Source organism: Nuphar pumila, chromosome 14, assembly GCF_984573655.1.
Source record: "Nuphar pumila chromosome 14, dmNupPumi1.hap1.1, whole genome shotgun sequence".
NCBI lineage: Eukaryota > Viridiplantae > Streptophyta > Magnoliopsida > Nymphaeales > Nymphaeaceae > Nuphar > Nuphar pumila.
Window position 1 is genome coordinate 26,939,067 of NC_143262.1, and position 26,417 is coordinate 26,965,483.

The following is a 26,417-nucleotide window of genomic DNA, read 5'->3' on the forward strand; positions in this document are numbered from 1 at the left end:
AACTATTTTAGGATCCAGAATCCAACTCCGTCTTGGATCTCAGATTCAGATCCAAAACCCATTTTAGGATCCAGATCTCAATTCTACCTTGGTTCTCAGATTTTAGATCCAAAATCCAACTTCACTTTGGATCTTAGACTTCAGATCCAAATTTCATCCCAAACTTCAGATCTAATTTCATTTTAGGATCTAGAATCCAACTTCATTTTGGATCTTAGGCTTCAGATCCAAATTCCATCTCAGACTTCAGATCCAAAATTCCATCTTGGATTCCAAATCTTCGTTCCAATTCCATTCAAAATTTAGAATCCAATTCCATTTTTTTCAAACCCAATTCCTATTTCCAGGTTCTAAATCCAAAATTCAATTTTGAAATTTATTTAGAATTCAGACTTTGGATTCAAATTCCATCTTGAATTTCAACTTTCAAATCAATTCTATTTCTTAATTCTATTTAAATTTCCCATATTTCATTCTGATTTCAAACTTCAAAAGTTAGAATTCAATTCCATTTCATCTCTATTCTTATTCAAAGTCCATTTATGACTTTGAAGTTTTTCTTTTTCCTTTTATCTCAACTTCAGAATCATTCCTTTCAAAGTCAAGATTTATTCTCAAACTTTGATTATTCTAAAAACTTAGAACTTTAAATCTTAAGTTCTAAAGTTAGAAACCATTTCTTCACTCAATCATTAGATTCATCTCAGAAACACTTGGAAAATTTCCAAAATAATTTTTTCAAAAAGAGCATACATTCTTGCATTTGCATAAGCATGATTCTTTGTGCATCTAGACTTAGAATAAATTCTTATATAATCTTTTAACAAAGAAAAAAAACATGAATTCGATCCTTGGTTCGATTACCTCTGGTAAAGGCGCCAGGAACGGTCGAACCTCGTACCAACGAGCGAATCCCGTCTCCCAGTTTTCCACAAATATTTCAAAACGGAGGCGAGTTATTTTCTCAAATATTTTCAAAATCAAGGTCAAGTGAGACCCCGCAAAAGAGTTCCTCTTCTCTCTTCTTTTCTTTCTTTTCTCTTCTCTCTTTTTTTGTCTTTTATTTTCTCCCTTCAAAAAGGAGGAAATAGGGATTAGAAAGGAAAAGAGAAGGAAAAGAGAGAACATTACAAGAGAAATTTTTTTGCGATGATCACATTAAGTCCCACTTAGTGGTGGGCTTATCTGTAACTGTTAGTTAGTTACAGAAGAGAATACAAGTATGCCTGTGTGGTTGAGGGCAGTGTGTGCGATATACATCTTCTTAAAGGTTTTAACCTACACGGTTGGGTCCCTACTCTAATTTTCTCATTAAGTGTTGTGACTCACCTAAGATAGAGAAAAGCTAGAGGAGAAGGCTCTTCTGCTCTACTCCAGACGCCCGAGTTCCATCATCAATCAATGGTAGGGACACAAGGTACATGTTTCTATTTCTCTGTATTTTCAGTTTTTGTATAGAATGTATGTATCCTTGTTTTTGTTAGCCGGGGTTTATTTTTTCACCTGTGATGGATTATCCAAGATATTGCTTTTATCAGAACTCCTGATGTCCAACAAAAATGCCTTGATGGATGGAGTAACAAATCCTTTGAAATGTTCCTAGAGCTATTGCAATAAGCTTTTCTTGTTGGTGTACAATTGTCAAATTCATATTATGAAACCAAAAAAGCTATGTGAGGGAATGTAATAGGTGTTGTGCCTCAAGATAGAGGCAAAATGAAGACCAAAATAACTTTTGGTAAAGTTTGCAAGGTTTCTATGAAGATTTTGCATCATTTTCCTTTGATACCAAGGATCAAAAGGTTGTTTATGTCATCCAAGACAGCTTCTCAATTGAGGTGGCATGATGAAGGCCACATTAGAGATGGTGTATTATGGCATCCCTGATTGATGCCTTTGGGGGCTGACTTACTTGCAAGGGCAATTTTGTTTAGCTGGCTCATACTCTAGGTTAGGGCAAGAATGCATGACAACCTTCAGTATATAAAATTTCAACTGGCTAGTTGGTGTCATTTTTGTGAGTGTGCTGTGGAATCCAATAAGCACCTTTTTGTTGGGTGCATATGGTTTAGGAATATGCAGATTTTTTTTGGCTTCTGATTGCTTATGCAGTCCGCGAGATGTGTTTCTCTCCCATCATCAACAAAGAGAGCCGGGTAAAGGGGACTATGAGTGAATGAGTTGGGTTTTGATCTCATGGAGGCTGATATGGTTACACAGGAACAAGATTATTTTTTAGGGTGCACCTTCAAGTATGAAGCTATTACAGTTCAGAATCACCCGAGAATGGAGAAAATGGAAGATGCTGAAACAAGCAAATAACGGGTCAGTATCGTGCTTCCAGATGTGTTGGTTAAACATGCCAATGTTTAACAGTTTTAAGAGGGACTTCGAATGACAACTCATTATTTGAATTCAGTTGTCAAGCGTCAATTTGTAAACAATGTATGTATATGTTGTAAAAAAAAATTATAAAATGAGAATGTTTGCCTTTAAAAAAAAAAGTATTATGGCATCCTTTAGACTCACTAACTTGGAAATCTTTTGATCAAGCACATCCTTCTTTTGCTTTCAAAAAGTCATAATACTTTAAGTCATGGTTTTAATCCTTTTAGAACATTAAGTACATTGAATAGTGTATGGCTAGTTGCTATGATTGCATATAACTTTCCACCATGGATGTGTATGAAACAACCTTATACAATGTTTTCATTGCTTATTTATGGACCACAATCTCCTAATTGTTATAAATATATTTATTGTAAAAACCCTATAGCAATGAGAAACACCCACACACACACAACACAAATTTTATAGTGGTTCAGTCCAAACGTGACTTACGTCCACTATTGGGATATTTCTTACTCTCTCTCACACAACAGAGAGGGGGCCTCCTTTTTTATAGATGTCTTTAAGAGTTATGCAATGTTTGGAGACTCTTGAATACAAGTTCATATTTTGTTCGTGTAGGCCAACATGAGTCCACTTTGACATGTGGACCGTGAATCACCAATACACCACTGGTAGGGTCTAGATCTAGACATATCTTTACATACCCCTCAAGTTAATCTTTCTAGGATTAAGCTTGTCTCAAAAGTACTAAAATTTTGGTTCAATGAGAGGTTTGGTAAGAACAAGAGCTATTTGATCTTCAGAATGAATGAATTCAACTTCAATGTCTTGATGGGAAACCTTTTCTCATACAAAGTGGAAATCAATTTCTATATGCTTTGTTCTTGCATGAAATACCAGATTTGTCATTTGGTATGTAGCTCCCAAATTATCACACTACAAAACAAGGTCCTCAGGAGAGTCACATCTCAAGTCTTTCAAAAGTTGTATAAGCCATATTAGTTCATAAACTGCCTTTGCTATAGCTTTATATTCAACTTTTGTGCTTGAACGAGCAACAATGTAGTGTTTAGACAAACTCCAAGAAAGAAAATTTAGCTCAATATAAGTATGATATCCACTGGTGGATTTTTTATCATTTGGTCACTGAGCCCAATCGCATTAGAGAATCCTGAGAGTCTAAGATTGTTAGACTGTGTAATATGCGAACCATAGTTAAGAGTCTCTTTAAGTTGATATATGTTTGAAGTGACTAAAGTAGTGCATTGTATGGCTCATGCATAAACTAGCATGCCTTGTTGACTGAGTAGGCAATATCAGGCCGAGTAAACATGGCATATTGCAAAGCATCCACTGTTATGACCCGAATTTCAGAAGATGGTGTGGATCTAGTCCCTAGGATCTAGACGCCACCTCCAGAGGTTAATGGGGGTCGACCAACACAGTGTGGATCCCAGAATGATGACATGGAAACTGACATGATTTTTTTAGTGGTTGACAAGTTAAATATCTAGAGTCTCAGTCAAGAGCAGGAGAAGTTGAACATGTGTCAAGCCCTGAAGGCATGACAATTAAAGAGTGAGGTCTACCTAAGGATGTGTGTGGTGTTGGAGAGTCTTAAGAGACTTCTTCTAGTTTTAGAAGATTAATTAAATTTAATTAAGTTAGTTAATTAATTATAAAAGTCTTTTAGTTGGTTTATTCTTTTAAAGAATCCATTGCTAAGGAGTTATAGTCTAGTTGTTTTCTTTATTAAAGTAGGACTTAACTCAAGCTCTCTATATATAAGGAGGTCTTGGGGTGTCACGAGCCTATTTCCTTCAATGGGCCAGCACAGCTCGACGGTCCCTCTTCACCGCCGCAAGCCTACTTGTCAGCTCGCTTGCCGATCGCTGAAGCTTGTAATCAGAGTGCAATAGAGCAAAAGAGAATAGAGGGAGAGAAATTGCAATCACAAGAAGCAATCACAATGAGGGTGAACAAAAGAAAGCTCAACGCATTTACTTCATTCACAATTTTGCCCATAGGCTATTACAATTCAAGTATACGGACTGCCCCTTCGAGGTATTGATTCACCAGAACTGGGCAGCTTACATCATACTCAACAAAAGCAAAACAGACTCTAAGCGCAACTGTACAATGTAAGTCGCAAGGGAACATGCTCCCCCCTTCAAATCATGCGTTGTTCTCAGCGCCATCTGTTTCGTGGTAAGCTATGACTTCAGCCGGGTAGCGGCTGTTCATTCGGAATGCAGGCTCCCACGTTGATTCCGCTGTTTCCTTTCACTGTACCAAGTATTTCTTCACCTCCCTCAAGTAGTTGACCTTGTGGCGAAGGATCTAACTGAGGTGCTTTTCAGCATGTTGTACTATTGGGGCCCTCTGCATGATGGGAGCGCGCTGTGGCACACTGCGTTCCGGGTCTCCATCATCCGGATGAAACTACTTGAGGTTGCACACATGAAACACCGGGTGCACCTTGAAGTCTGGGGGCAACTCCAGCTTGTATGCCAGCTTGTCCAACTTCTTTGTGATGGTGAAGGATCCTTCATACTTTCTGAGTAGTCCACAGTGCCGCCTGCGGAAGATGCCTTCATGACCAGGATATAGTTTCACCAACACTTGGTTCCCAACTTGGAACCCCGCGGGCCGACGATGCTTGTCCGCCTACTTCTTCATTTTCTTTGTCGCCTTGTGTAAGAATGCCTTCGCCAACTCATTCTGCTCGTGCCAATTGCAGACAGACTGATAGGCGAAGGATGACCTTCCCTTTTCTTGTGCGGTAAGAGTGTACGGGGTCAGTGGTTGTTGCCCCGTGGCTATCTCAAACAGGTTGTGGCCTGAAGACTCACTCTTCTGCAAATTGTAACAAAACTGTGCCACATCAAAGAGTTTCACCCAATTTTTCTGATTGGCACTAACAAAGTGCCTAAGGTACTGCTCAAGTATCCCGTTGATGCGCTCTGTCTGCCCATCTACCTGCGGATGTAAGCTTATTGAAAATAGCAAATCGGAGCCAAGTAACCGAAATACTTCACGCCAGAACTTGCCTGTGAAGCGAGTATCACGATCACTCACAATGCTCTTTGATATGCCCCAGTGCTTCACCATATGCTTTACGAACAACTTTGTAGTCTTCTCTGCAGGGCACTCCTTGCAAGCTGGGATGAAGGTGACATACTTTGAGAAACGATTCATCACAACCAAAATAAAACTAAGGCCCTCTACCTTTGGCAGACTAACAATAAAGTCCATAGAGATGCTATCCCAAGGATGCTCTGGAATTGATAGAGACTCAAAGAGACCAACAACCTTCTGGTTTGTTCCCTTATCTTGCTGGCAGATTAGGCATGTCCGCACATACCCCTCAACGTCGTCTCTCATCTGCGGCCAATAGTAGCCACGCTCAAGGAGTGATATGGTTCGCTCCTAACTAGGATGACTGACCCATAGTGTATCATTGCACTCCTTAAGTAGTTCTCGGCGGAGGCTTCCCCACTTCGGCACGAAGATGCGTCCCCCTTTTGTCACAAGGAGGCCATCCTGTAGCCAAAATCGTCGAGTCTTCCCTGCCTGCGCTAGAGAAACAAGGTGTTGTGTAATCATATCCTGCTACGTACCTTTGCGGTTGCGGCTCAGCAATGCGCCCTCCAAATGCACTTCAGAAGGTTCTATGCGCGCAACTGTCAGTTCAGTCCTACGGCTCAGGGCATCCGCCACAACATTGGTCTTTCCAACCTTGTACTCCAAGGCAAAGTCAAACTCAGCCAAAAACATCTGTCATTGAACTTGTTTAGGCGTCAACTTCTTCTATGTCTGAAAATAGCTCGTGGCCACATTGTCCGTCTTGACGATGAACTCAGTACCCAAGAGGTAGTACCGCCAGGTCCTGAGGCAGTACACAATGGCAGTCATCTCACGTTCATGCACTATGTAACGCCTCTCTACATCTTTCAGCTTGCGACTCTCATATGCGATCGGATGACTATCTTGTATAATAACTTCGTTAATGGCAAAGTCTGAGGTATCCGTGTGGACTTCAAAGGGTCTCGAATGATCAGGCAGTAACAACATTGGCTCCCTCACTAAGGCTTTCTTCAAGCCATCAAAGGCATCTTGGCACGCTCCTGTCAAGAGTCATTCTCGATTTTTCTTTAACAAATCAGTGAGGGGCACAACAGTGAGGGAATAGCCTTCGATGAAACACTCATAGTAGTTTTCCAAACCAATGAATGACCACAATTCTGACACTTTACTTGGCGGAATCCATTCATGAATAACGCTTATCTTTTGCCCATTCATACGCAGTGCACCACGCCCCACAACGTGGCCAAGGAAGTTGATCTCCTCGTGCCCGAAGAGACACTTCTCTCGTTTAACACAAAGGTCATTCTCCTTCAGCACTTGAACACGGTTCGCAAGTGCCAGACATGTTCTTCTATGTTGCTTCTATAGATCACGATATCATCCAGGTAGACTACCACGAACTTGACTAAGGGTAGAATATCTGGTTCATTAAAGTCCTGAACGTGGCTGGAGCATTTGTCAACCCGGTTGGCATTACTAAGAATTCGTAAGCACCATAGCGAGTAACACAAGTTGTCTTCGGCTCATCACCTTCAGCAATCCTCACCTGCCAGTAACGTGATCATAGATCTAACTTGGAAAAGATACAGACACTGCCTAGTTGATCAAATAAGTCCTCTATCAATGGCAATGGGTACTTGTTTTTCAGCGTGACTTTTTGAAAGCATGGTAATCCACACATAACCGCTTGGAGCCGTCATGTTTCATCTGAAAAAGGACCGGAGCACCAAATGGGGCTTTTGATGGACGAACAATGCCTGCATCCAACATCTCATCTAGCTGCCTCCATAGCTCCTTCAGCTCAGCTGGCCCCATACGGTATGAAACCATTGCAGGAGGCTTCACTCCCGGGGTCAACTCAATCTTGTGGTCGACCTCACGTCTTGGCGGAAGATGCTTTGGCAATTCTGGAGGCATCATCCCCCGAAATTCCTCTAATAGTGGGGCTAGGGTCGACGACACTGTTGCTTCTACCTTTCCTTCTTTTGCGTTCACTGCAACTAAGAATGTCTGCTCCCCATGCTTGACACCCTTCTTCAGTTGCATTGTCGATAGCACTGAAGACTTGCCTTTCTATGCAAGGCACTGCACTGTGTGAGATAGGTCTGACCCCATGATCGTCAACATGTTAAACTTTGGCAGCATCATAACATTTTGGCTTCGCAGAAACTCTATACCCAAAATCACTTTGAAATCGTCTAGGGGCACCACAAAGAAGTTGGCTTTGCCGACCCAACTCTCCACTTGAATAGCCACGTCTCTTGCTTCACCAATGATGGGCTTGGCCTCAGAGTTTACCGTTTTGATGGTCCTTTGCTTTGGCCCAGGCTTCAAGCCCAACCGCTTTGCCTCTTCCTGCGATGCAAAGTTGTGTGTGGCCCCTGAGTCTATCATTGCTGAAGTAGACTTTCTATTCATAATGACTTCCAAGTACATAAGTTTCTTACTGACCTGCATGTTCTTAGCCGCGTAACTTCTACTTGTGTTAATCGATCGCATGACCCCCATCCTTGGTTGCATCGTCTCAGTGTCACTATATTCAGTATCGTTGTATTCTTCCTGTACATCGTTGGCTTGCCCATCGTCCTTCACGAGGCGCTTTGGGCACTGCTTGGCGATGTGCCTATCGCCACAGAACCAACATGTCACAATTGCACCCTTGTTGCTATTGTTATGCTTTGTGTAGTTATGTTTCTTTTCGGATTGATGGTGTGTTGATTCCTCACCTTTATCATCGCGTCGCTCATCCTTCTTGCTTTCGTGGTCAGGCTTCTTCCCGACTTTGGTGGATGTAGTGAAAGGCTTGTGCTGAGTGTCAACTAAGCGCTCGGCCACCACATATGCATTTTTTAAAATATGAGGGTTGCTTCTTTCCACTTCAGACTGTGCCCATGGCTGAAGTCCCACAATGAACCAATTGAGCATATCGTCTTCTGGCATGTTAGGTATCTTCAACATAAGCTTTTGGAACGTTCTAACATAGTCTTGCAATGAACCAGAGTGTTTGAGCTCACGAACCATCCGGTACGCCTGTCTCTGCGCGTTTCTTGGCATAAAATAGTTGTGTAACTCCATTTTGAAGTCATCAAATGTGTCTATCACGCATTGACCCCTCTTCATGTCGCTGCGCTTCCGCCTCCACCAAGCGATGACATCTTCATCAAGTAAGGCTACTACGGCCTTAATCCTCAGATCCTCAATGATCACATTCTGGATATCCAAGTAGTCTTCTACTTGGAACAAAAGGTTTTCAATGGCCTTGCTATCACGAGAACCATTGAATTTCACGGGTTTTGGCACATCAATCCTTGATGGCCTCTCACCATTTCCGCCATTTAGGGTCACTGTCCGCTACAATGTATGGTTCTTCAACTGAAGCTCCCCTACTTCAGTCTGCAAGTCGGCCACTATAGTCGTCAACGAAGTGACCTGCCTCATTAGTAAGTTTACCTGCTGTTGCAAGCTTGCTGCCACATCATTCAGTACACTAAATGATTCACATGCGCGTGAAATCACTTCCTTGTGAAAAGTCACATCTTCCACCAGCTTGTTAACATTTGCAGCCAACTCTTCTTGGTCCCGAGGTGAACCCATCTCTTCAGCTTTGACAACTGTCTTGCCTTTGGTGTTGTGCAAGTTTTGATAAGGCGTCATGATATCTTGCTCACAAATCGCAGCCTGTCGGCATGTCTATCGACACTGACTCTAGAGTCCCTTCCCCAGAACGAGAATGGGCTCTGGTACCACTTTTCATGGGCCTATTTCCTTCAATGGGCCAGTGCGACGCGATGATCCCTCTTTACCGCCACAAGCCTACTTGTCAGCTCGCTTGCCGATCGCGGAAGCTTGTAATCAGAGTGCAAGAGAGCAAGAGAGAATAGAGGGGGAGAAATTGCAATAACAACGAGGGTGAACAAAAGAAAACTCAATGCATTTACTTTATTCACAATTTTGCCTGCAGACTATTACAGTTCAAGTATATGGGCTGCCCCTTCGGGGTATTGATTCACCTGAACTAGGCAGCTTACATCAGACTCAACAAATGCCAAACAAACTCTAAGCACAATTGTACAATGTAAGTCACAAGGGAACATGGGGAGTCATATGAATTATTGATTTATGAATTGAGTTTTCTCAGAAGGCCTAGTTGTCCCCTACTCTTCTCCTTGGTGTCCCTACTCTTTGACACCCTTTTTTCTCTCTCTTCTCTTCTTTTGGTCTTACCTAGAACCACGTGTGTGGTGGTGGATTTAGCCTATTCAAGGGGCTCAAGCCCTTCACAGTTTTTTTTAGAGATTCAGGAATGCTACACTGCTTGGAAAAGCTATTTGAAGGTTTCTACAACCATGTTTATGCTGTAGTGTCCTCTTTGAAGCTTAACTTAGGCACCCAGCCATCTAACCCTCTTATATTAGTTTTCATTGTTTGACCTTCCCAGCCTTCTTATGACCTATTATACTATTTTCTGACCTATTGTACATGTTCTTAGGTGACCAACAAACACTTGGTTGAGTTTATATAAGAGTTAAACCAAAACCATCTCTTATTGGCCTCTTGAACTGGTTTTAGCCCACCTAATTTCTCTATTTCTATAGACTTTTTCCCAGAAACTCTAAGCACCTGCACCATGGTTACTTTTAGACCATTGCTTCATCGTGTTCAGTGGGAGTCCGTACCCCAAACACGTTCAAACCAGCTTTAGAGGGCCAAGAACCTCATATTTAATCATCTTGCTTTCGTTTGGCTCATACTAGAGTACCTGTTTGTTGCTAGTTCAGGACTCCCTTATAGTCCAAACTCCATACCAATTCCACCAGACCTTGAAGAGGGTCTAACAAGTAGTATTAGAGTGAAAAACATACCATGAAAGGATCTCAACCCATTTGTGATGATAAACTCAAAGAGATTCGTAGACATCCCAAAAATGCCCGGGTGATTGTCGAGCGAACCCAAGCTAAGTTGTTTCAACAAAGGCAAGAGAGTAGATGCTTGTAGTGCATTGAGAGGGTTATAGTAGACCTAGGAGATCAACTGGACACTCTCCGCAAGCGAAGGCATGGTACTGACCGAAATGTCGACTTCAATAGTAGTCGAAGGGGACACCCGATTGAACCGAGTCTCGAGGAGCCACCTCATGATTTCGTGTGATGCATGGGTAAGAAACCTCGATTCAAAGTCTCTTCTTTTGCTGTTGAGATCATGCATGAGTGAGTTTTCAAGATCAAGTACCTTTTCACATGTTACAATGTGCCCCTCGAGGCATGTGTTACCAAAGTGATCGCCTACCTTGAATGTGGTACGTATTATGATGGTATGAGTGGCTTGACCTCGTATATGAGATGATTTTGATCACTGAATTACTAATAGATTTTGCATCTATGATAGTGGCTTATGGAGGCCCCAATCCATGCATAATAATTATATGAAGTTGAATACCTCATCGGTAGACTTGACACTAATGGTGATTCCTTCCCCAGTAGGGTCGTTACCGATGCCACAATAGTGAACCACAGACCGAGAGCATGGACAGTCAGACCGGATGCCTCAGCCTGCTGAGAACACTCTGGTGCGTAGCAGGGCTACACCCCTATGTGCAACACTAAACCCACACACTGATTCACCTGTTCGAAAATTAGGTAGTGAGTTAATGTTGTCGAACGAAGAACCAACTACTATTGAGGGCATTGAGGTGGAGATCCATGATGCAGTGCAAAGTCATAGGGTGGACATGCTTGTTGTTATGGGGATCACTCATAGTTTTGTTTGAAAAAATATTATCGGGGGCCATTACAAAGAGCACCCTGAATTCGATCTTATGGTTGGGGATGAGACAAAATGTAAAAGTATTGAGGTTTGCTCATATGTGCTCGTGAAGCCCCAAGGAGTGAGCCTTATGCCAGATCCATATCAAGCTCCTACCTTTGAAGTCCATGTGAAGTTCAGAGTCCATGTGATATTTTATCCAGGAGGAATTCAGCATCAAGAGTGTTGCTTGCTTGAGGGAGTTCCTACTATTATCTTGGAACTTTGCCCCAACAGATTATGAGATAGCAAACAAGCCAAGCTCATTACAAGTGGTGCCAAGAATTGTTATGAGATCTGATGTGCAGTCGATCAAAACATCATGTTTGATCATGATGGAGTGACCAATCAATTGGGTTGTGATCTCTCTCTCTCTTTGGGGGCAAAGTGGTGTAGAGTGTAATGGTTTGTTATGACTCAAATTTCAAAAGATGGTATAGATCCAGTGCCAAGATTCAAATGCCACCTTCTGAAGTTAATCGGGGTTGACCAACACAGTGTGGGTCCTAGGATGTTGACAAATAAGCTAACATGACTTCCCTAGTGGTTAACAAGTCAAAGATCTAGAGTCTCAGTAAAGATCAGAAGTCAAACATGTGTCAAGAGCTGAAGGCATGACAATTAAGGAGTGAAGTCCACTTAAGCAGGCATGTGATATTGGATAGTCCTAAGAAACGTCCTCTAGTTTTAGAAGATTAATTAAAATTAATTTAGTTAATTAAGCATTTATTGTCTGGAAATAAAGACTTTACCTGTCACAGGGTCATAGCAAATATAGCCTTTATAATTGACGTTGTATCTTATAAAATGCAGGCTTTGGATCTGGGCAGTAATTTAGAATTTACATAAGGATTAATATAAGAGTAGCAAGTACATTAAAAAAATTTTAGGTGATCATAGTCAGGGACACTTCATATGAAAATTTCTTACTTAGGTTTTGAGTAGGGGGACGATTTATCAAGTAAATAACAATACAAAAAGCATTAACCCAAAACTTATGATTTAAGGAAGCATATATCAAAAGACTCATACCTGTCTCTTGAACATGTCTATGTTTTCTCTCAACAATCTTATTTTGCTGAGGTGTGTGTAGACAGGTCAACCACCTTTTAGTTCCGTGCTTATTCAAAAATTCAAAAAAACACTACTAACAAATTCTCTACTACTATCACTATGAAATTTTTTTATTTTCCTTTCAAGATTTTCTACTATGGTTTTGAAAAATTTAAAGCATGATAAAGCATCAGACTTTCTATACAAGGGAAAGATCTAAGAGAACCTGAAATAATTGTCAAATGATAGTAAATAATAGACATATCCTTCTCGTAAAGGAGAGATTAGCCCCTATAGGTCATCACGGATCACTTCTAAAGGAGAACATATAGAAAAAACTGCTTTCTCAAAAGTAAGTTTGTGAATCTTGTTCACAACACAACTAGAACATAATTGATCATCACATGAATTTGAACTATGACCATCACATGCAATGAATTTATTTTGTTCATGCGGTTTAAGGTTCTCGAATTGACATGTCCCAAACAACAGTGCCAAACATCCTTAAAAACTAATGAGAAACCCTCACAAAACTAGCTTCACCCAGAACAACTCATGATTTCTTTTCTTTTTGTCTTGAGGATGGGACAACCATGAGTACAATCCTCCTCTATTCGAACCACTTAGGAGAGTAGTCTCGTTCCTCTAATTCTTAACAGAAAAAATGCCAACATTGAACTAAAAAATGCAATTATTATCTTAAGTAAATTTGGCAGCGTATAACATTTTTTTCTTAATGCGAGGAACATGTAAAACACCCACGAGATCAAATTGATTTCCATTAGTGGCCAAAGAAATATTAACTATGCTTGTTATTGGCAAGTTTGCATCATTGCCAACGACAACTCTCTCTCTTCCATGCTATTCAGACTTGTTAACCATATCATGATCGTCATAAGACATGTGATGTGTAGCATCTGTGTCTGGGTACCAAGAAATGTCCTGCATACTATTTAGGGCCATAGCTGTAAATGCCTTGAGAATATCATAACACATATATGCTGTGTGATTCTTGTAACCACAAAACTGACATGACCATCTCTTTGATCGCTTTGGGGTGTCCTTAGTTGCCCCTGATTATCTCTAGCATCAAAATTTTTAAAAATTTGGAATAAGGGATTAAAATGATAGGCCCCCTCTTCCTTGATCATTACGTCCACTAGAGCCTCTACCATGCCCTCTTTTTTAGAACAAGGTAGTAGTGGATGTTTATGCATGCTAGAATGACTTAAGATTTAGCATTTGAAGTCTCTTTTCTTGATTTAGTAGAAGATCAAAGATCTCATAAAACTTAGAAAGACGAAGTAGTAATTATTGTAATAAAACTTTCATAGTATCAATTTAGACCATTTAGAGTGTATTATACTAGGTCTCCAACAAAGCCAGGTTCATCGACTGTGCAAAGAGAGTTCACAAAATACTTAACATGATTTAAATATTTTACCATGCTCTTTTCTTCTTTTTTTATGTTCTCAATATCACATTTCAACCCAAGGATTCTCACACTAGAGTGAGATACATAGGATTGCTCTAATGAATTCATGCCTCTCTAACATATGTGACTCGAATAATTTGTCTCAATACGGCCTCCGTAACCATGACCTTGATCCAACTCAATGCGAGTTGATCAACACGTTTCTATATAATAAAATCTGGATTAAATTTTACCTGTTCACCTTCTCTAATGAATGAAGTTGTCACAAGATAGAAATATTATTTAAGAATTTGATGAGGTCTTGGCTATACATGACAGACTACATTTATGAGCGCCGCAACAGGTAGTTATCTCTTTCGAGCTTAATGGACACAACACCATTAAAGAGGACAAACTTGACATCATAGCAACTGGAGAATGAAAAAAATACTGCACTGATCACTGAAAAAAACCTGCGAGAGATAGCTAGCTCTAATATCATGTAAAACATGCAGAGCACTAGGAAACACCCACACACATGGAACATAAATTTTCTAGTGGCTCGGTCCAAACGTGACCTGTGTCCATTGTTGGGATCTCTCTCAGTCTCTACCTCCCTTTTTATAGATGTTTTTTAAGAGTTACATAATATTCGGGAACTCTTGAATACAAGAAGTTCATATTTTGTTTGGACTTCTTGGGATTACAAAATTGCTTTGATGGACTCTTTTTTTCTATCTTCTGGATCTCGTTGTTTGTGCAGCCTCACTGAACCTCTCATATGAATTTATCCCATCGTGTAGGCTAGCATGAGAGTCCACTTTAGTGTGTGGACCATGAGCACCAAGACACCACTAGCCGGGTCTGGATCTGAACATATCTTTCCATTTAGATGGAATAATTTGGATAACATTAGAATTACACAATACTCATCTTCTGCTCTTTCTTTGTTACTTCATTTGGACTGACATAATAATGCTCCGTGTGGTTGGTAGGAGTTGTCAGTGCACGTCTGCTTAAGGTCTCCACCCCCGCCCCGCCTCAAGATTTTATCCTCCACCCCCGCCCCGCCTCCCTGGTGGGGATGGATTTTATCCTCCACCCCCGCCTTCATCCCCGTTTCATGTCCTCCATCCCGGGTTCAAACGGGGATGAGGCGGGGCGGGGCGGGGATATTGCAGGGAAAAGTGGTCGGGGTGGGGTTGGGGCGGGGATGAGGCGGGGATCGTGGCAGGGATGGGGCGGGGCAGAGAAAAGTGCACGTCCATCCCCGCCTCCACCCCCGGACGGGGATGGATTTTAACCTTCGTCCCTGCCTCCATCCCCGTTTCATACCCTTCGTCCCCGGTCCAAACGGGGCGAGGTGGGGCCGCTTTCCCCCAGTCCACTGCCATCCCTACGTCTGCTTGTGATGGGACGTTGCAGGTTCAAACCCCATGGTACGTTGAATAATAACTGGTGGGGTCTGCCTAAACCCAGCTTGCCTTTCAAATAAAATAATGCCTATTTTTTCATTTCCAACCAATTGGAATCCAATTATTAACTTCCTGGCAAGTGCTTTACTGCCCATGACCTTGCATTTTGCAGCCTTGGTAGCAGTTCAAAATGCAAAACTGCCCAAGGTCTGTGCACCTCCAACTTGCATCCAATCTACTGAAGCTGAATTATATATTTCTAGAAAGTTGTTTTCAGCAAAAAAGGATTTTCCAAGTTTAGTATATTTAAGGGTTGCCACTTAAATATCGTGCTTATATTGTAGTATTTTTCTCAAACTGATAAAATCCTTATGTTTTTAAAATAATGCCATTTGATCATGAAATTAACGTGTTTTTAATTTCCTTCCTAAAGAAAGCTTTCAATTTTTTATACTGCAGTAAAGTTTTATGGTTTTATATATTTTTCATAAATGATTTAATTTTATATAGGTCTATATTTTCCCAAGGTTTTCTCCAAAACACAAAATTTTAATTTATTATGATATTTTCCTTTGCCGAGAGAATGCTAACAACGAGATTTTCAACATTGGCATGGTAAAAAAGTGGGTCTGAACGATCTTGAACATATTAAATAAAATACAAATAACATACTATAAGACTCCTTGGATCATCTGGTAAGGATCCGATTGACAATTGCACGGTCACAAACATCAGTAATGTCATGATATTAAAAAACCGATGAAAAGATTTTTAAAAAGTATCACAATTTTATCATGATACTAAAACTTTTTTAATTTTTATGTTTTTATATTTCCCTTAATTCCATATATGTTGATATTATCAAAAAAACAAATTTTAAAATTTATTGAACAAATTTTCTTGTACTCTATCGTATGCCTTCTCCAAATCAATAAAAACCATATGTAAATCTTTGTTCCTCTCTCTATATCTCTCGATAAGTTGTCTAAGAAAATGTATAGTTTTTATAGTTGATCTTTCAGGCATAAAACCAAATTGATTATTCGAGGTTGTCATGATATCGGAGAATCAATTTGGTTTTATGCCTGAAAGATCAACTATGGAAGCTATACATCTTCTTAGACAACTTATTGAGAGATGTAGAGAGAGGAACAAAGATTTGCATATGGTTTTTATTGATTTGGAGAAGGCATATGATAGAGTACCAAGGGATGTTCTCTGGTGGACAATGATGAAGAAATGTGTTTCTCTCAAGTACATTAATATAATTAAAGATATGTACGAAGGAGTAGTAACCAATGTCCGCACTTATGGAGGGGTGACAACCAATTTTCCTATAACGGTTGGGTTACATCAATTATTTGCATTAAACCCTTTCCTATTTGCTATAGTTATGGATGAACTTACGAGATCAATTCAAGAAAAAGTGTCGTGGTGTATGTTGTTTGCTGATGATATTGTTTTGATTGATGAGTCTAGAGCTGAGGTTAATGCTAAGTTAGAATTGTGGAGACAGACATTGGAAGCAAGAGGTTTTAAGTTGAGTAAGAGTAAGACATAATATATGGAATGTCGGTTTAGTAAGCAATGAAGTAGTGATGTGAGTGTAGTGAAGCTTGGTGAGCAAAAAATACCAGTCAATAACTGTTTCAAATATTTGGGATCTATCGTTCAAAAGTATGAAGAAATTGATGGAGATGTAAATCATAGGATAAAGGTTGGGTGGATGAAATGGAAAAGTGCAACTGGAGTGTTGTGCGATCGTAGAATGCCATTGTGGTTGAAAGAAAAGTTTTATAGAACAACAATTAGGCCCGCTTTATTATATGGTATGGAATGTTGAGCTGCCAAGAGACATGGTATTCAAAAAATGAGTGTCGCTGAGATACAGATGCTTAGATGGATGTGTGAAAATACAATAAAAGATAAGATTCAAAATGAGGAGATACTTAAGAAGGTAGGCATTGCATCCATTGAAAATAAGATGAGAGAGAATCGTTTATGGTGGTTTGGACATATTCGGCGAAGGCCTAATGATGCTCTAGTTAAAAGGATAGAGAAATGAGAAAATATATTAGTTAAAAGAGGTGGGGGTAGGCCTAAGAAGACTTGGATGGAAATGATAAGAAAGGATATGAATGCTTTGAACCTCACCGAGGACATGGCATTGGGTAGAAATGATTGGAGGAGAAGGATTCATGTGGAAGACCCAAAATGATTTTCGTTTTTGGTTCATATCGCCGACCCCAATTGTTTTGGGATGAAGGCGTAGTTGTTGTTATTGTTGTATTGCACAAATTTTCTTCTAAACGGCAACTATGGTCCATAATGTTTTTTTGCATGCACATGTTTTTTTTGTATGCAAGAATTTAATGAAACGTTCTTCCGTTACTCTAGCGTGCCCGCGCACACACACACCCGCATGCACGTGCACACCCTAAACCAAACATAAGGGTTGTGACGCCACAAAAGCAATGGTTAGGAGCTGAGTAGTGCAATAGCAAAGAATGGGCAAGAGGGCGTGTTTGATACTCCCTAAGGATGTGTTTAGGGCCGCACACCGAGCACAATCCAAGCCCGGCCCAACCACTGGATGTTCAGGCTTGGCTTGAGCTTGATTGGAGCCTAATGAGCCCCTGCCCAAACCTGGCTGATGTTGGGTATTGAACTTTGCTCAGCTTGGCTGGTTAGAGCATAATGAGCAGAAAGCGATTCTGACTCGGCTGGTTCGAGTTTGAGAAACTTGAGTCACCAGTGCCACTTGGGCCTAATACTAAAAAAATGCTCCAGTTAGGTAACATTCCAACCAGCAATTCCCAGGGCGTATACCAACGAAAACAATGAAGGCATTTTGATGGGTTATGGAGGGAGGTGGGCAAGAATGATGATGCCCTATCGTTCACCTTTTATTTATCATCAAATTCAAAACAAGAATTATGCCTTCACGGGTTATGGTGTGTTGCGGTTTCCCTCAATGCCTGCATGCTGTCTGCTGTTTGGGAGCAGTGGTATTGCAAAAACACTGCATTAGGAATGAATTTGACAGCTTTAACACCATTCATAATAGGATGTTTTTGGAAACTCCATCTTCAACACCACATTTTGATCAAAACTATACTTTGGCAACACATGAAAATGTTGTTTCCTTCCCAATGCAAGACTCCCAAACAGTGCAAAATATCACAAAAAAACCACCTTACATATTGGGGTATCACCACCAACATCTTACTAGCAGTCCAGTACCACCACCATAAAGAATAAAAAGAAAAACAAATTTCTAACACAAAAAGACACATTAACAGAGTACCAATTTGCTAATAAACATTAATAGAAAGTCATAACATGAAACCATATCATCAAGATGTAGCTACTGACTATATAGTCAAATAAAAGTATGATAGTTTTTAAATATTCATTAACAAGAACAGAAGTTCAAGTTGCCAAATCATGATTTCTAACGCACACCAATTTGTCAATAAACATCAACAGAAAGCCATAACATGAAACCATAGTACCAAGATGTAAAGTATGATAGTTGTTAATATTCATTAACAAAATTAGAAGTTCAAGTTGCCCAATGGTCGACCCGTTCGGCTGGAATCTCCTCATCACTGGCCCAATGGAAGCACTAAATAGCCGATTAATCAACTAATCAGCTTTATATGCCAACGATCTAATCCTACTGAAGTATGCTTCCCTGACATAAAAACAAAACAAAACAGCACGTCAGTACCAGTGACAACTATTATGGAGATAGTGTCTAAAATTCTAAAATAAAACAAGCTATTTTTAAAAAGATCATATCACAAATCTTTCATGAGAAAGATCCTTGGATCCGAAAAAGACCGGCCTGCCTCTCCTTCCTGTTCTTAGATCCTAGGATCTGAGCCTATTATAAGAGGAATCACATATCCTTGATCTGAGATCCCTCATTTGAATAGCCTTGTATGTATGTGTGTGCATGGAAATTTCAGAAACAACTCGACTAATTCTTGGGGCCTGTTCCTGCATGGATCAGCGGCGGAAAAAAAATTCAACCTAAAAGAGGCATTAGCGGCGGTCATGGCTAATTTACTGTTTTTGCGCAAATCATTCGACCAAGAAGCCCGACCACTGTTACAGGCTTATATATATATATATATATATATTGTCGAATAAATTTTGTTAGTCGAACAGGGTGAATTCCTTTGAGATCACTAATTGCAGTCCTATCGTCATCTAACTCCATTAACTTCATAATTTCTGTTGGCAACTAGTGGACTTTCTTTAACGTGCAAATCAATATTTGGTTGCATCAATCTTAAGAAGTCGTGTTCATTTTATGCTACATCAGCAGCGTAATTAATTAGAAAAAAAGTTGGTCGCATATCATCCCAACTCAAGTGAAACAATTAATAAACTAATTACCTAAAGCAATTAATAGTAGCCTTAATTAATGATATATTATTTGGATTTTCATATTTAAAAAAGCAATACGCCATTGCTCACTTCATTTGATAAACCAAACCTTGACATTCTGATAACACCATGACCACCAAACTAAAAGAAAAATGAAAAGCCATGAGGTAAAAAAATAGTTTTGAATTCTATCTTGAAAAGCTACATTTATTTAAATAATGCAAAAATGCAAATCTATACTATTTTTTTTCTTTTTTAGATTTGCGATCATGGTCGCTAGATGACAATAAAGATGAATCAATAAATTAATTGGTTGTTGAATATTCTGGGCATGCCTTCGATGTTATTTGACAATGAGCATAATCATGTATGGCTTTTGAATCTTTTGGCCATGTCTTATAAGTTAGTTGACAGTAAGCATAATCATATAAAATAGCCTTTGAATATTCTGGTCATACATTTGGGTCAATAAAATAAGAGAACGACGTGTGCACATTCCTTATGCCACGAACCGCCTGCGACTCATAGATTCACACGCATCCCTGGCAGATGGGTCTGCACGCTGTGCTGCTTTTTTATTGCTTATGTGGGCCCACTACACCCACTCTTGTGTCACCTATTCTTACAATGAAGGGTGAACCAGATTCAATTCATGACAATGCATGACTGAAGGAGGTTCTAACTACAAAAAAAAGCTTTTCAATGGTGCCCAGTAGGGCTGCTAAAAGAGCCGAACGAACTAAACAAGGCATGTTTGGGTTCAGCTTGCTTACCAATGGATTGGGCTCGTGACTCGACTAGTGTTCGTTTTTAGATGAGACAAAGCCAAACACGAGCTGCCTTATGTAAAAACATTTCATGTTTTTTATACATAGAATATATATATATATATATATATATATAATGTTTAATAGTTCATATTTTATGTATGTATTTTTCATTGCATACTTTTTCATGTATAGCATTTTATGTATTTTTTATATATTATATACTTAAAATATATGTTACACATAAAATATATATATTTTATTTATACGAGCTTTCTTGGGCCAAGCCTAGCCGAGCCGAAAACCCTGAGTTCAGGTTCAAGTCATTTAAGCTAAATGAGTTGCTCATGACTTGACTTGCCAGTTATACAAATGGATCATGAATGAGTTTGTGACTAGCTGAGACGGGTAATGAGCTGCTTGGTTGGTTTACTAGCCCTATTGGCTAGAATTACCCACCTGTAGAGATTGTTAAGTGATAAAACCCATGGAGCATTACATCTCTGGATCATTTGCTAAAATTTAACAAAAATTCATTAAGGGCACGTTACACATGCTTGTAAAGCATATGATTTTTTAAACTTTGATAGGTTTCTTGTGATATAAAACTTTCATAGGGCCATTGCAAACATGCAAAATGCAACCTGTAAATGTGATTCCATCTGTGAATGTTGAAGCTTGTAAAAATTTTACGCAGGTCTAACCCTGTAAATAATTTTCACAATCATTAAATGCTTAGTTGTGAATGTGATAAAACAGTGTCATGACATGACACAACACATTTTCACACAAATCACAGTTACAACCTAAAAGCAAACATGAGAAAATTAATGCCTGAAAATGTGAATCACATAAATCACTTTCAAAACTTCCACAACTTATGATCAAAACATCATGCCCTAAATATTTTTCTAAGAGAAAGCAAAAATCCATTAAACAGGATCTTGCCAAAAAATTAAGTAAACAAAGCAAACCCACAAAATTATTGAGAGAGAGAGACTATATTTACGTGGTTACACCTTTGGCCTACGTTCAAGAGCGAAAGAGAAAAGAAAATCCACTAAAACATAGATGAATATAACTACGTAGAAAATACTTTCATGGAAACCATAAACCCTCGATCCATCTGAAACATTTTTTAGCCTCTGAAAAGGAAGCGGTATCTCTTAAGAGAAAAAGAAAAGAACCCCGATCAGGTTACTAGGGAAGGTTACAAAATAGGACTGCCATAAGCCTCATTGAAAATTTCTTTGAAACTTTTTTCAATTTTTCAAATTGAGTCATAAACCATGGAGGACCAAGAATCCTAAACACATGAAGTAACCTACTAATTCCATTTTACTATTAATTTGCCACCTATCGAAAAACACCCCAAGTGATTGATGAATTCCACTGAGTAGGATACCATGCATGTGAACAGAACTTTGAAAATAATCTCTAATTGGCGTACGTAGTAATAAAACCACAAGAGAAAAGGGAAGGTAACGAGTAATAAAAGGAGGGCATTGTGTTTGCGAAATAACACAACCAAACATTAACAGCATGATTCTCCTAATTGTGCAGATCATTCTCCTCATCTTATGCATTCTTAAGGTATTTCATATATGCTTCCTATAGGCATCCAATTTACAACCAAGACCGTAAGTTGGGCAAGGATCTCGATTTCATGTAGAATCAGCATTAAATTTCTCTCAAGAAAAAAAGAAAACATTAAATTTCTTATTGTGAGGTGCCAAGGTTGACTGGAGAGAAACCAAGGGGGGCTCCCTCAGGAGCAGTTAATGCACGTCACCTTGCTATGAGACGTTGCAAGTTCGAATCACAATGGTAAGGTTGTATAACTGGTAGGGGTCTGCCTAACCCCAGCTTTCTCTGTTGAAAAAAGGTCGACTTGAGAGAAGATATTCCAAAAGTAAAAAAAAAAGGCGGGAGGGTGGGGGAGATGGTGCATAGAATTAATGGAATTTAGGTAATGATGCAAGCCATATGTCACCATTCATGCAATATTCCCTATACCAACGGTTTTAGTAACCGACGTTATATAGATGGTGCTGGTAAACCAGCAATTCAAGCTAGCCCATTGGCCCCACAGATCATGCATGCGGGGTCCAACTCCACCGTATTCTATGACGTATCAATAAATAGTTTTAGCAAAGTCAAGAAGCGAATCGTGATCTCAAGTGGCACATCTGCAAATTTCCTCAAAAACTAATTAGTTTATTTGTGATGTAAAAAAGTTCAAATAATTGCAATAAAATAATATTTTAACGAAATTCTAAGCCGGGAGTACCAGTATAAAGTGTTGTGCATCCAATGGTCATCTTCATATATTCTTAGAGAGCTTAACAAGAGAGAAGAGGCTCTGCTTCTGTCTTTGTTTTTCTTTCTGGTTTTCCTTGTGAAGGATTCAAGATGTCTCTTATCTCAGATTTGGTTAACTTGAACCTGTCTGACTCAACAGACAAGATCATTGCTGAGTACATATGGTAATCTCCATGTTTTAATTCTATGGGTGTTATGAGATTGGTTCATCTTAATCTGTTTTCTAAAAAATGAATTCTGGTTTTGTTGCTTAACAGGATTGGTGGCTCCGGAATGGATCTGAGGAGCAAAGCAAGGGTAGATTTTCTGTTCTCTTCTCATTCTTGTGTTTGATATAAGCTTTTCTTGAACTTTTAAATAGTCTTCATGTATTAATCAATTTATATTTGAGTTGCAGACAATTTCTGGCCCAGTGACAGATCCTCACCAACTCCCAAAATGGAACTATGATGGTTCTAGTACTGGTCAAGCTCCTGGTAAAGACAGTGAAGTCATTTTATAGTGAGTTTCTCTTTTTCTTCCCTTTTTTGTCTATTTCCATATGGCTTTCTGATTGGCATTGGTTATAATTTATTTTTTGTCAAAAACGTGAAACAGCCCTCAGGCCATCTTCCTTGACCCATTCAGAAGAGGAAATAACATTTTGGCAAGATTCTCAATATTCTTTTCTTTGTTGTTACACAAATAGCCATTCAACAGTATTTGTTTTGACAATAGTTAGTTTCTAATATTTATTTCTATACTGCCCTTTAGGTGATGTGTGATACATACACCCCCGCCGGAGAGCCAATTCGCTCAAACAAGAGATACAATGCTCAAAAAATTTTCAGCCACACTGATGTTGCAGAAGAAGAGCCCTGGTACTTGCCTCTCTCTCTCTCTCTCTCCGTTCTTTTGCTCCCGTCAGCATAGTGGTGATGATGATGGAGTCTGTTTTATCTATTGCTGTCTGGGATCTTGGTGGAGCTTTCTTCATTTCTCTTGCATTTATGATGGAAAAATTAACTGAACCAAATGGAAAACAGGTATGGTATAGAACAGGAATACACGCTTCTTCAGAAGGATGTTAATTGGCCTCTTGGATGGCCTGTTGGTGGTTACCCTGGCCCTCAGGTAATATACCTTGAACAATGACTCTTTCCCCTTCTCATCTTCCTGCCTCTATTCTTTTTCCTATTTCATTGAGAAAATCTTGTCTAGAATTTGTCCCTTTGCTTCTGCTTTCCATTATGCTACCCAATATTCTTTGGTTAAACATGGAAGTCATGCTTCTTTATTTCCTTTGTTTTTAAGCAGTTATCTGTTTGTTACTGGAGGTATCTTCTTGAGAACTCGGATCTTCTTTTTCTTGGTCATGTCATTCAAAACTTGGACAGCAAAATCTCATGAATGAACTGTTTTCCATTTTTAACTTGGGATATCAAGTGTTTAAAAGGGTGGACTATAAAAAACCAGATTTGCAAGTGGCCCATCAAAATTATGCATCCAGCAATGGTTTATCCAATTGATATTGACGGGTTTGCATAACGTCCAAAGGAGTGGTATATAAACTAAAATCATTTTGAAGCATGACTAAAGGAACTTCCTAACATTTAATAAAATTTCTATCAAAATCACTCCACTGTGGTAATGTGGGTGTGGTTCAGGGACCATACTACTGCGGTGTTGGTGCCGAGAAATCATTTGGCCGTGACATTGTAGATGCACACTACAAGTCATGCCTCTATGCAGGGATCAACATAAGTGGCATCAATGGTGAAGTTATGCCAGGCCAGGTAGATTCCTCTGTTCTTCCTGTTTGCACTATTTCTTTTGCTGCTTTGAATCCCGATTGACAGATTTCTTCCTTCACTAGTGGGAGTTCCAAGTTGGTCCTTCAATTGGCATCTCTGCTGGTGATGAGCTATGGGTTGCTCGGTACATTCTTGAGGTAATTGCATTCATTTCCAGCTGGTTTAAAGCACGATGTTTCTGCTAGCTTACGTGCTATATAACTGAAGGCTTATGTCGCTTCTCATCATGTTACTATCTCTATGTACAGAGGATTACAGAGATTGCTGGAGTGGTTCTCTCGTTTGATCCTAAACCAATTAAAGTGAGTGCATATTCTCTTAGTTTTTTTCCTCACGTTGCATCTTGTAAACAATTATGAGAAGGCAAGACATTTGCACATTTAACAACTTGAAACAAACATAAAGGATGATGGCGAAGTTAACCACTTGAAAATATCGGAGATTATACTGTGATCTGTAAAAAGAAGTCAAGGATTTTCTGAAGAACAGCATCCTGCAAGAAAGTTGTGAAAGTTTCCACAAGGGGCTAAATATATTAGATAAGAACTATCAGCTACAGAATTGGTTCTTTCTGAACATATTAATTCCTTTAGGAATGCAACTTCCAAAGTAACAATTATTAATAAAATACATATACATGTTATGTGTAGGGGGATTGGAATGGAGCTGGTGCTCATACAAATTTCAGGTAAAGCAAAAGGTTCACTTAACAGCTGGATGAAAATTCAAGCTTCGTTAAGCTTTTCTAACTTCATAGTTTCTCTGATCAGTACAAAATCAATGAGGAGCGAGGGAGGACTGGATGTGATCAAGGCAGCCATTGATAAACTGGGGCTGAGGCACAAGGAGCACATTGCTGCATATGGAGAAGGGAATGAACGACGTTTGACTGGTCGACATGAAACCGCAGACATCAACACTTTCGTATGGGTATGTAATCTATTTGTTTGGGTGGTAGCCAACAAACTTTGAATTAGCACAGAAGCAAAGAGATTGATTTTATGTCTTGCAATTGACAGGGTGTTGCAAACCGTGGTGCATCCATCAGGGTTGGCCGCGATACTGAAAAAGATGGAAAAGGTACTTAACCACAATATTGCTATTGAATATCTTGAATTTCATGGAGCGATACTGTTACTGCATTAACCTTGATCACAATTTTTTTACATTGGCATCCTTCAACACAATTCAAGGGTTCTAAAGGTGAGACGTTGTTGTTTGACACAGGATACTTTGAGGACAGGAGGCCTGCTTCCAACATGGATCCCTACACTGTCACTTCCATGATTGCCGAGACAACAATCCTGTGGCAACCATAAAAGCAAGCAGACCTGCAATGCTTGTGTTCTCCTTAAGACCTTTTTTTCAGTTGTGGTGTTCTTTGCTGCAGTTTGTGGGATTTTGTATGACTGCTTTACAGTGATTCTTGTTTTCTGGTTTGATAGTTAAAAAGCATTGTTCTGTGCCTCCATGGTTGAGTTGAGCAGGGAACGTTTGTTAAAATATACTTAGCATAGATAATAACAGAGAGAACATGATATACGTGGTTCAGCATTTGCCTACATCCACTGAGAGAACAAACTACCAGTACTCCTTGATATGATTCAGTTATACATTTGGTTACACGCACAACCTTTCTGGATAACTACCACTAAAGCAAACATGGTAACTATCCAAGATAAATATAGGTAAAATAATAACCGTCGGCTATGAATTAGGAAATGTATCCTATTCAAAAAGCCAATAATCCCAACAATCTCCCCCTCAAGTTGGTGCACAGATATCAATATGTCCCAACTTGTTTATAATGTTGAGATGTTTCTCCTTTCCCAAGGCTTTAGTGAAAACATCAGTCAATTGATTTTGACTTTCGACGTGGAGAGTTCTAATGATTTTAGTCTGAATTTTCTCTCGAACAAAGTGGCAATCGACTTCGATGTGCTTTGTTCTCTCATGAAATACTGGATTGGCTCCAATGTGAATAGTTGCTTGATTATCACACCTTAACTCCATC

General features: G+C 39.4%; 1 protein-coding gene across 1 annotated transcript; it reads left to right on the forward strand.

Annotated features, from left to right (window-relative positions):
- The first annotated feature begins 22,700 nt into the window (after positions 1 to 22,700).
- On the forward strand, positions 22,701 to 25,957 carry LOC149816679 (glutamine synthetase nodule isozyme-like). Its single transcript, XM_089987169.1, has 13 exons — positions 22,701 to 22,774; positions 22,868 to 22,907; positions 23,008 to 23,111; positions 23,208 to 23,256; positions 23,364 to 23,470; positions 23,636 to 23,723; positions 24,257 to 24,385; positions 24,466 to 24,540; positions 24,652 to 24,705; positions 25,054 to 25,091; positions 25,174 to 25,333; positions 25,423 to 25,483; positions 25,631 to 25,957. The coding sequence occupies exons 1-13, from the start codon at positions 22,701 to 22,703 to the stop codon at positions 25,720 to 25,722; spliced, it is 1,071 nt and encodes a 356-aa protein (XP_089843295.1). The 3' UTR covers positions 25,723 to 25,957.
- The last annotated feature ends 460 nt before the right edge of the window (positions 25,958 to 26,417 follow it).

Bases quoted from the DNA above. Each gene is read 5' to 3' on its own strand.
- LOC149816679 (XM_089987169.1), top strand. From the start codon at position 22,701: ATGTCTCTTATCTCAGATTTGGTTAACTTGAACCTGTCTGACTCAACA. The intron at 22,908-23,007 runs GTAGATTTTCTG...TTTGAGTTGCAG, and splicing joins ATCTGAGGAGCAAAGCAAGG to ACAATTTCTGGCCCAGTGAC. The intron at 24,541-24,651 runs GTAATTGCATTC...CTCTATGTACAG, and splicing joins TTGCTCGGTACATTCTTGAG to AGGATTACAGAGATTGCTGG.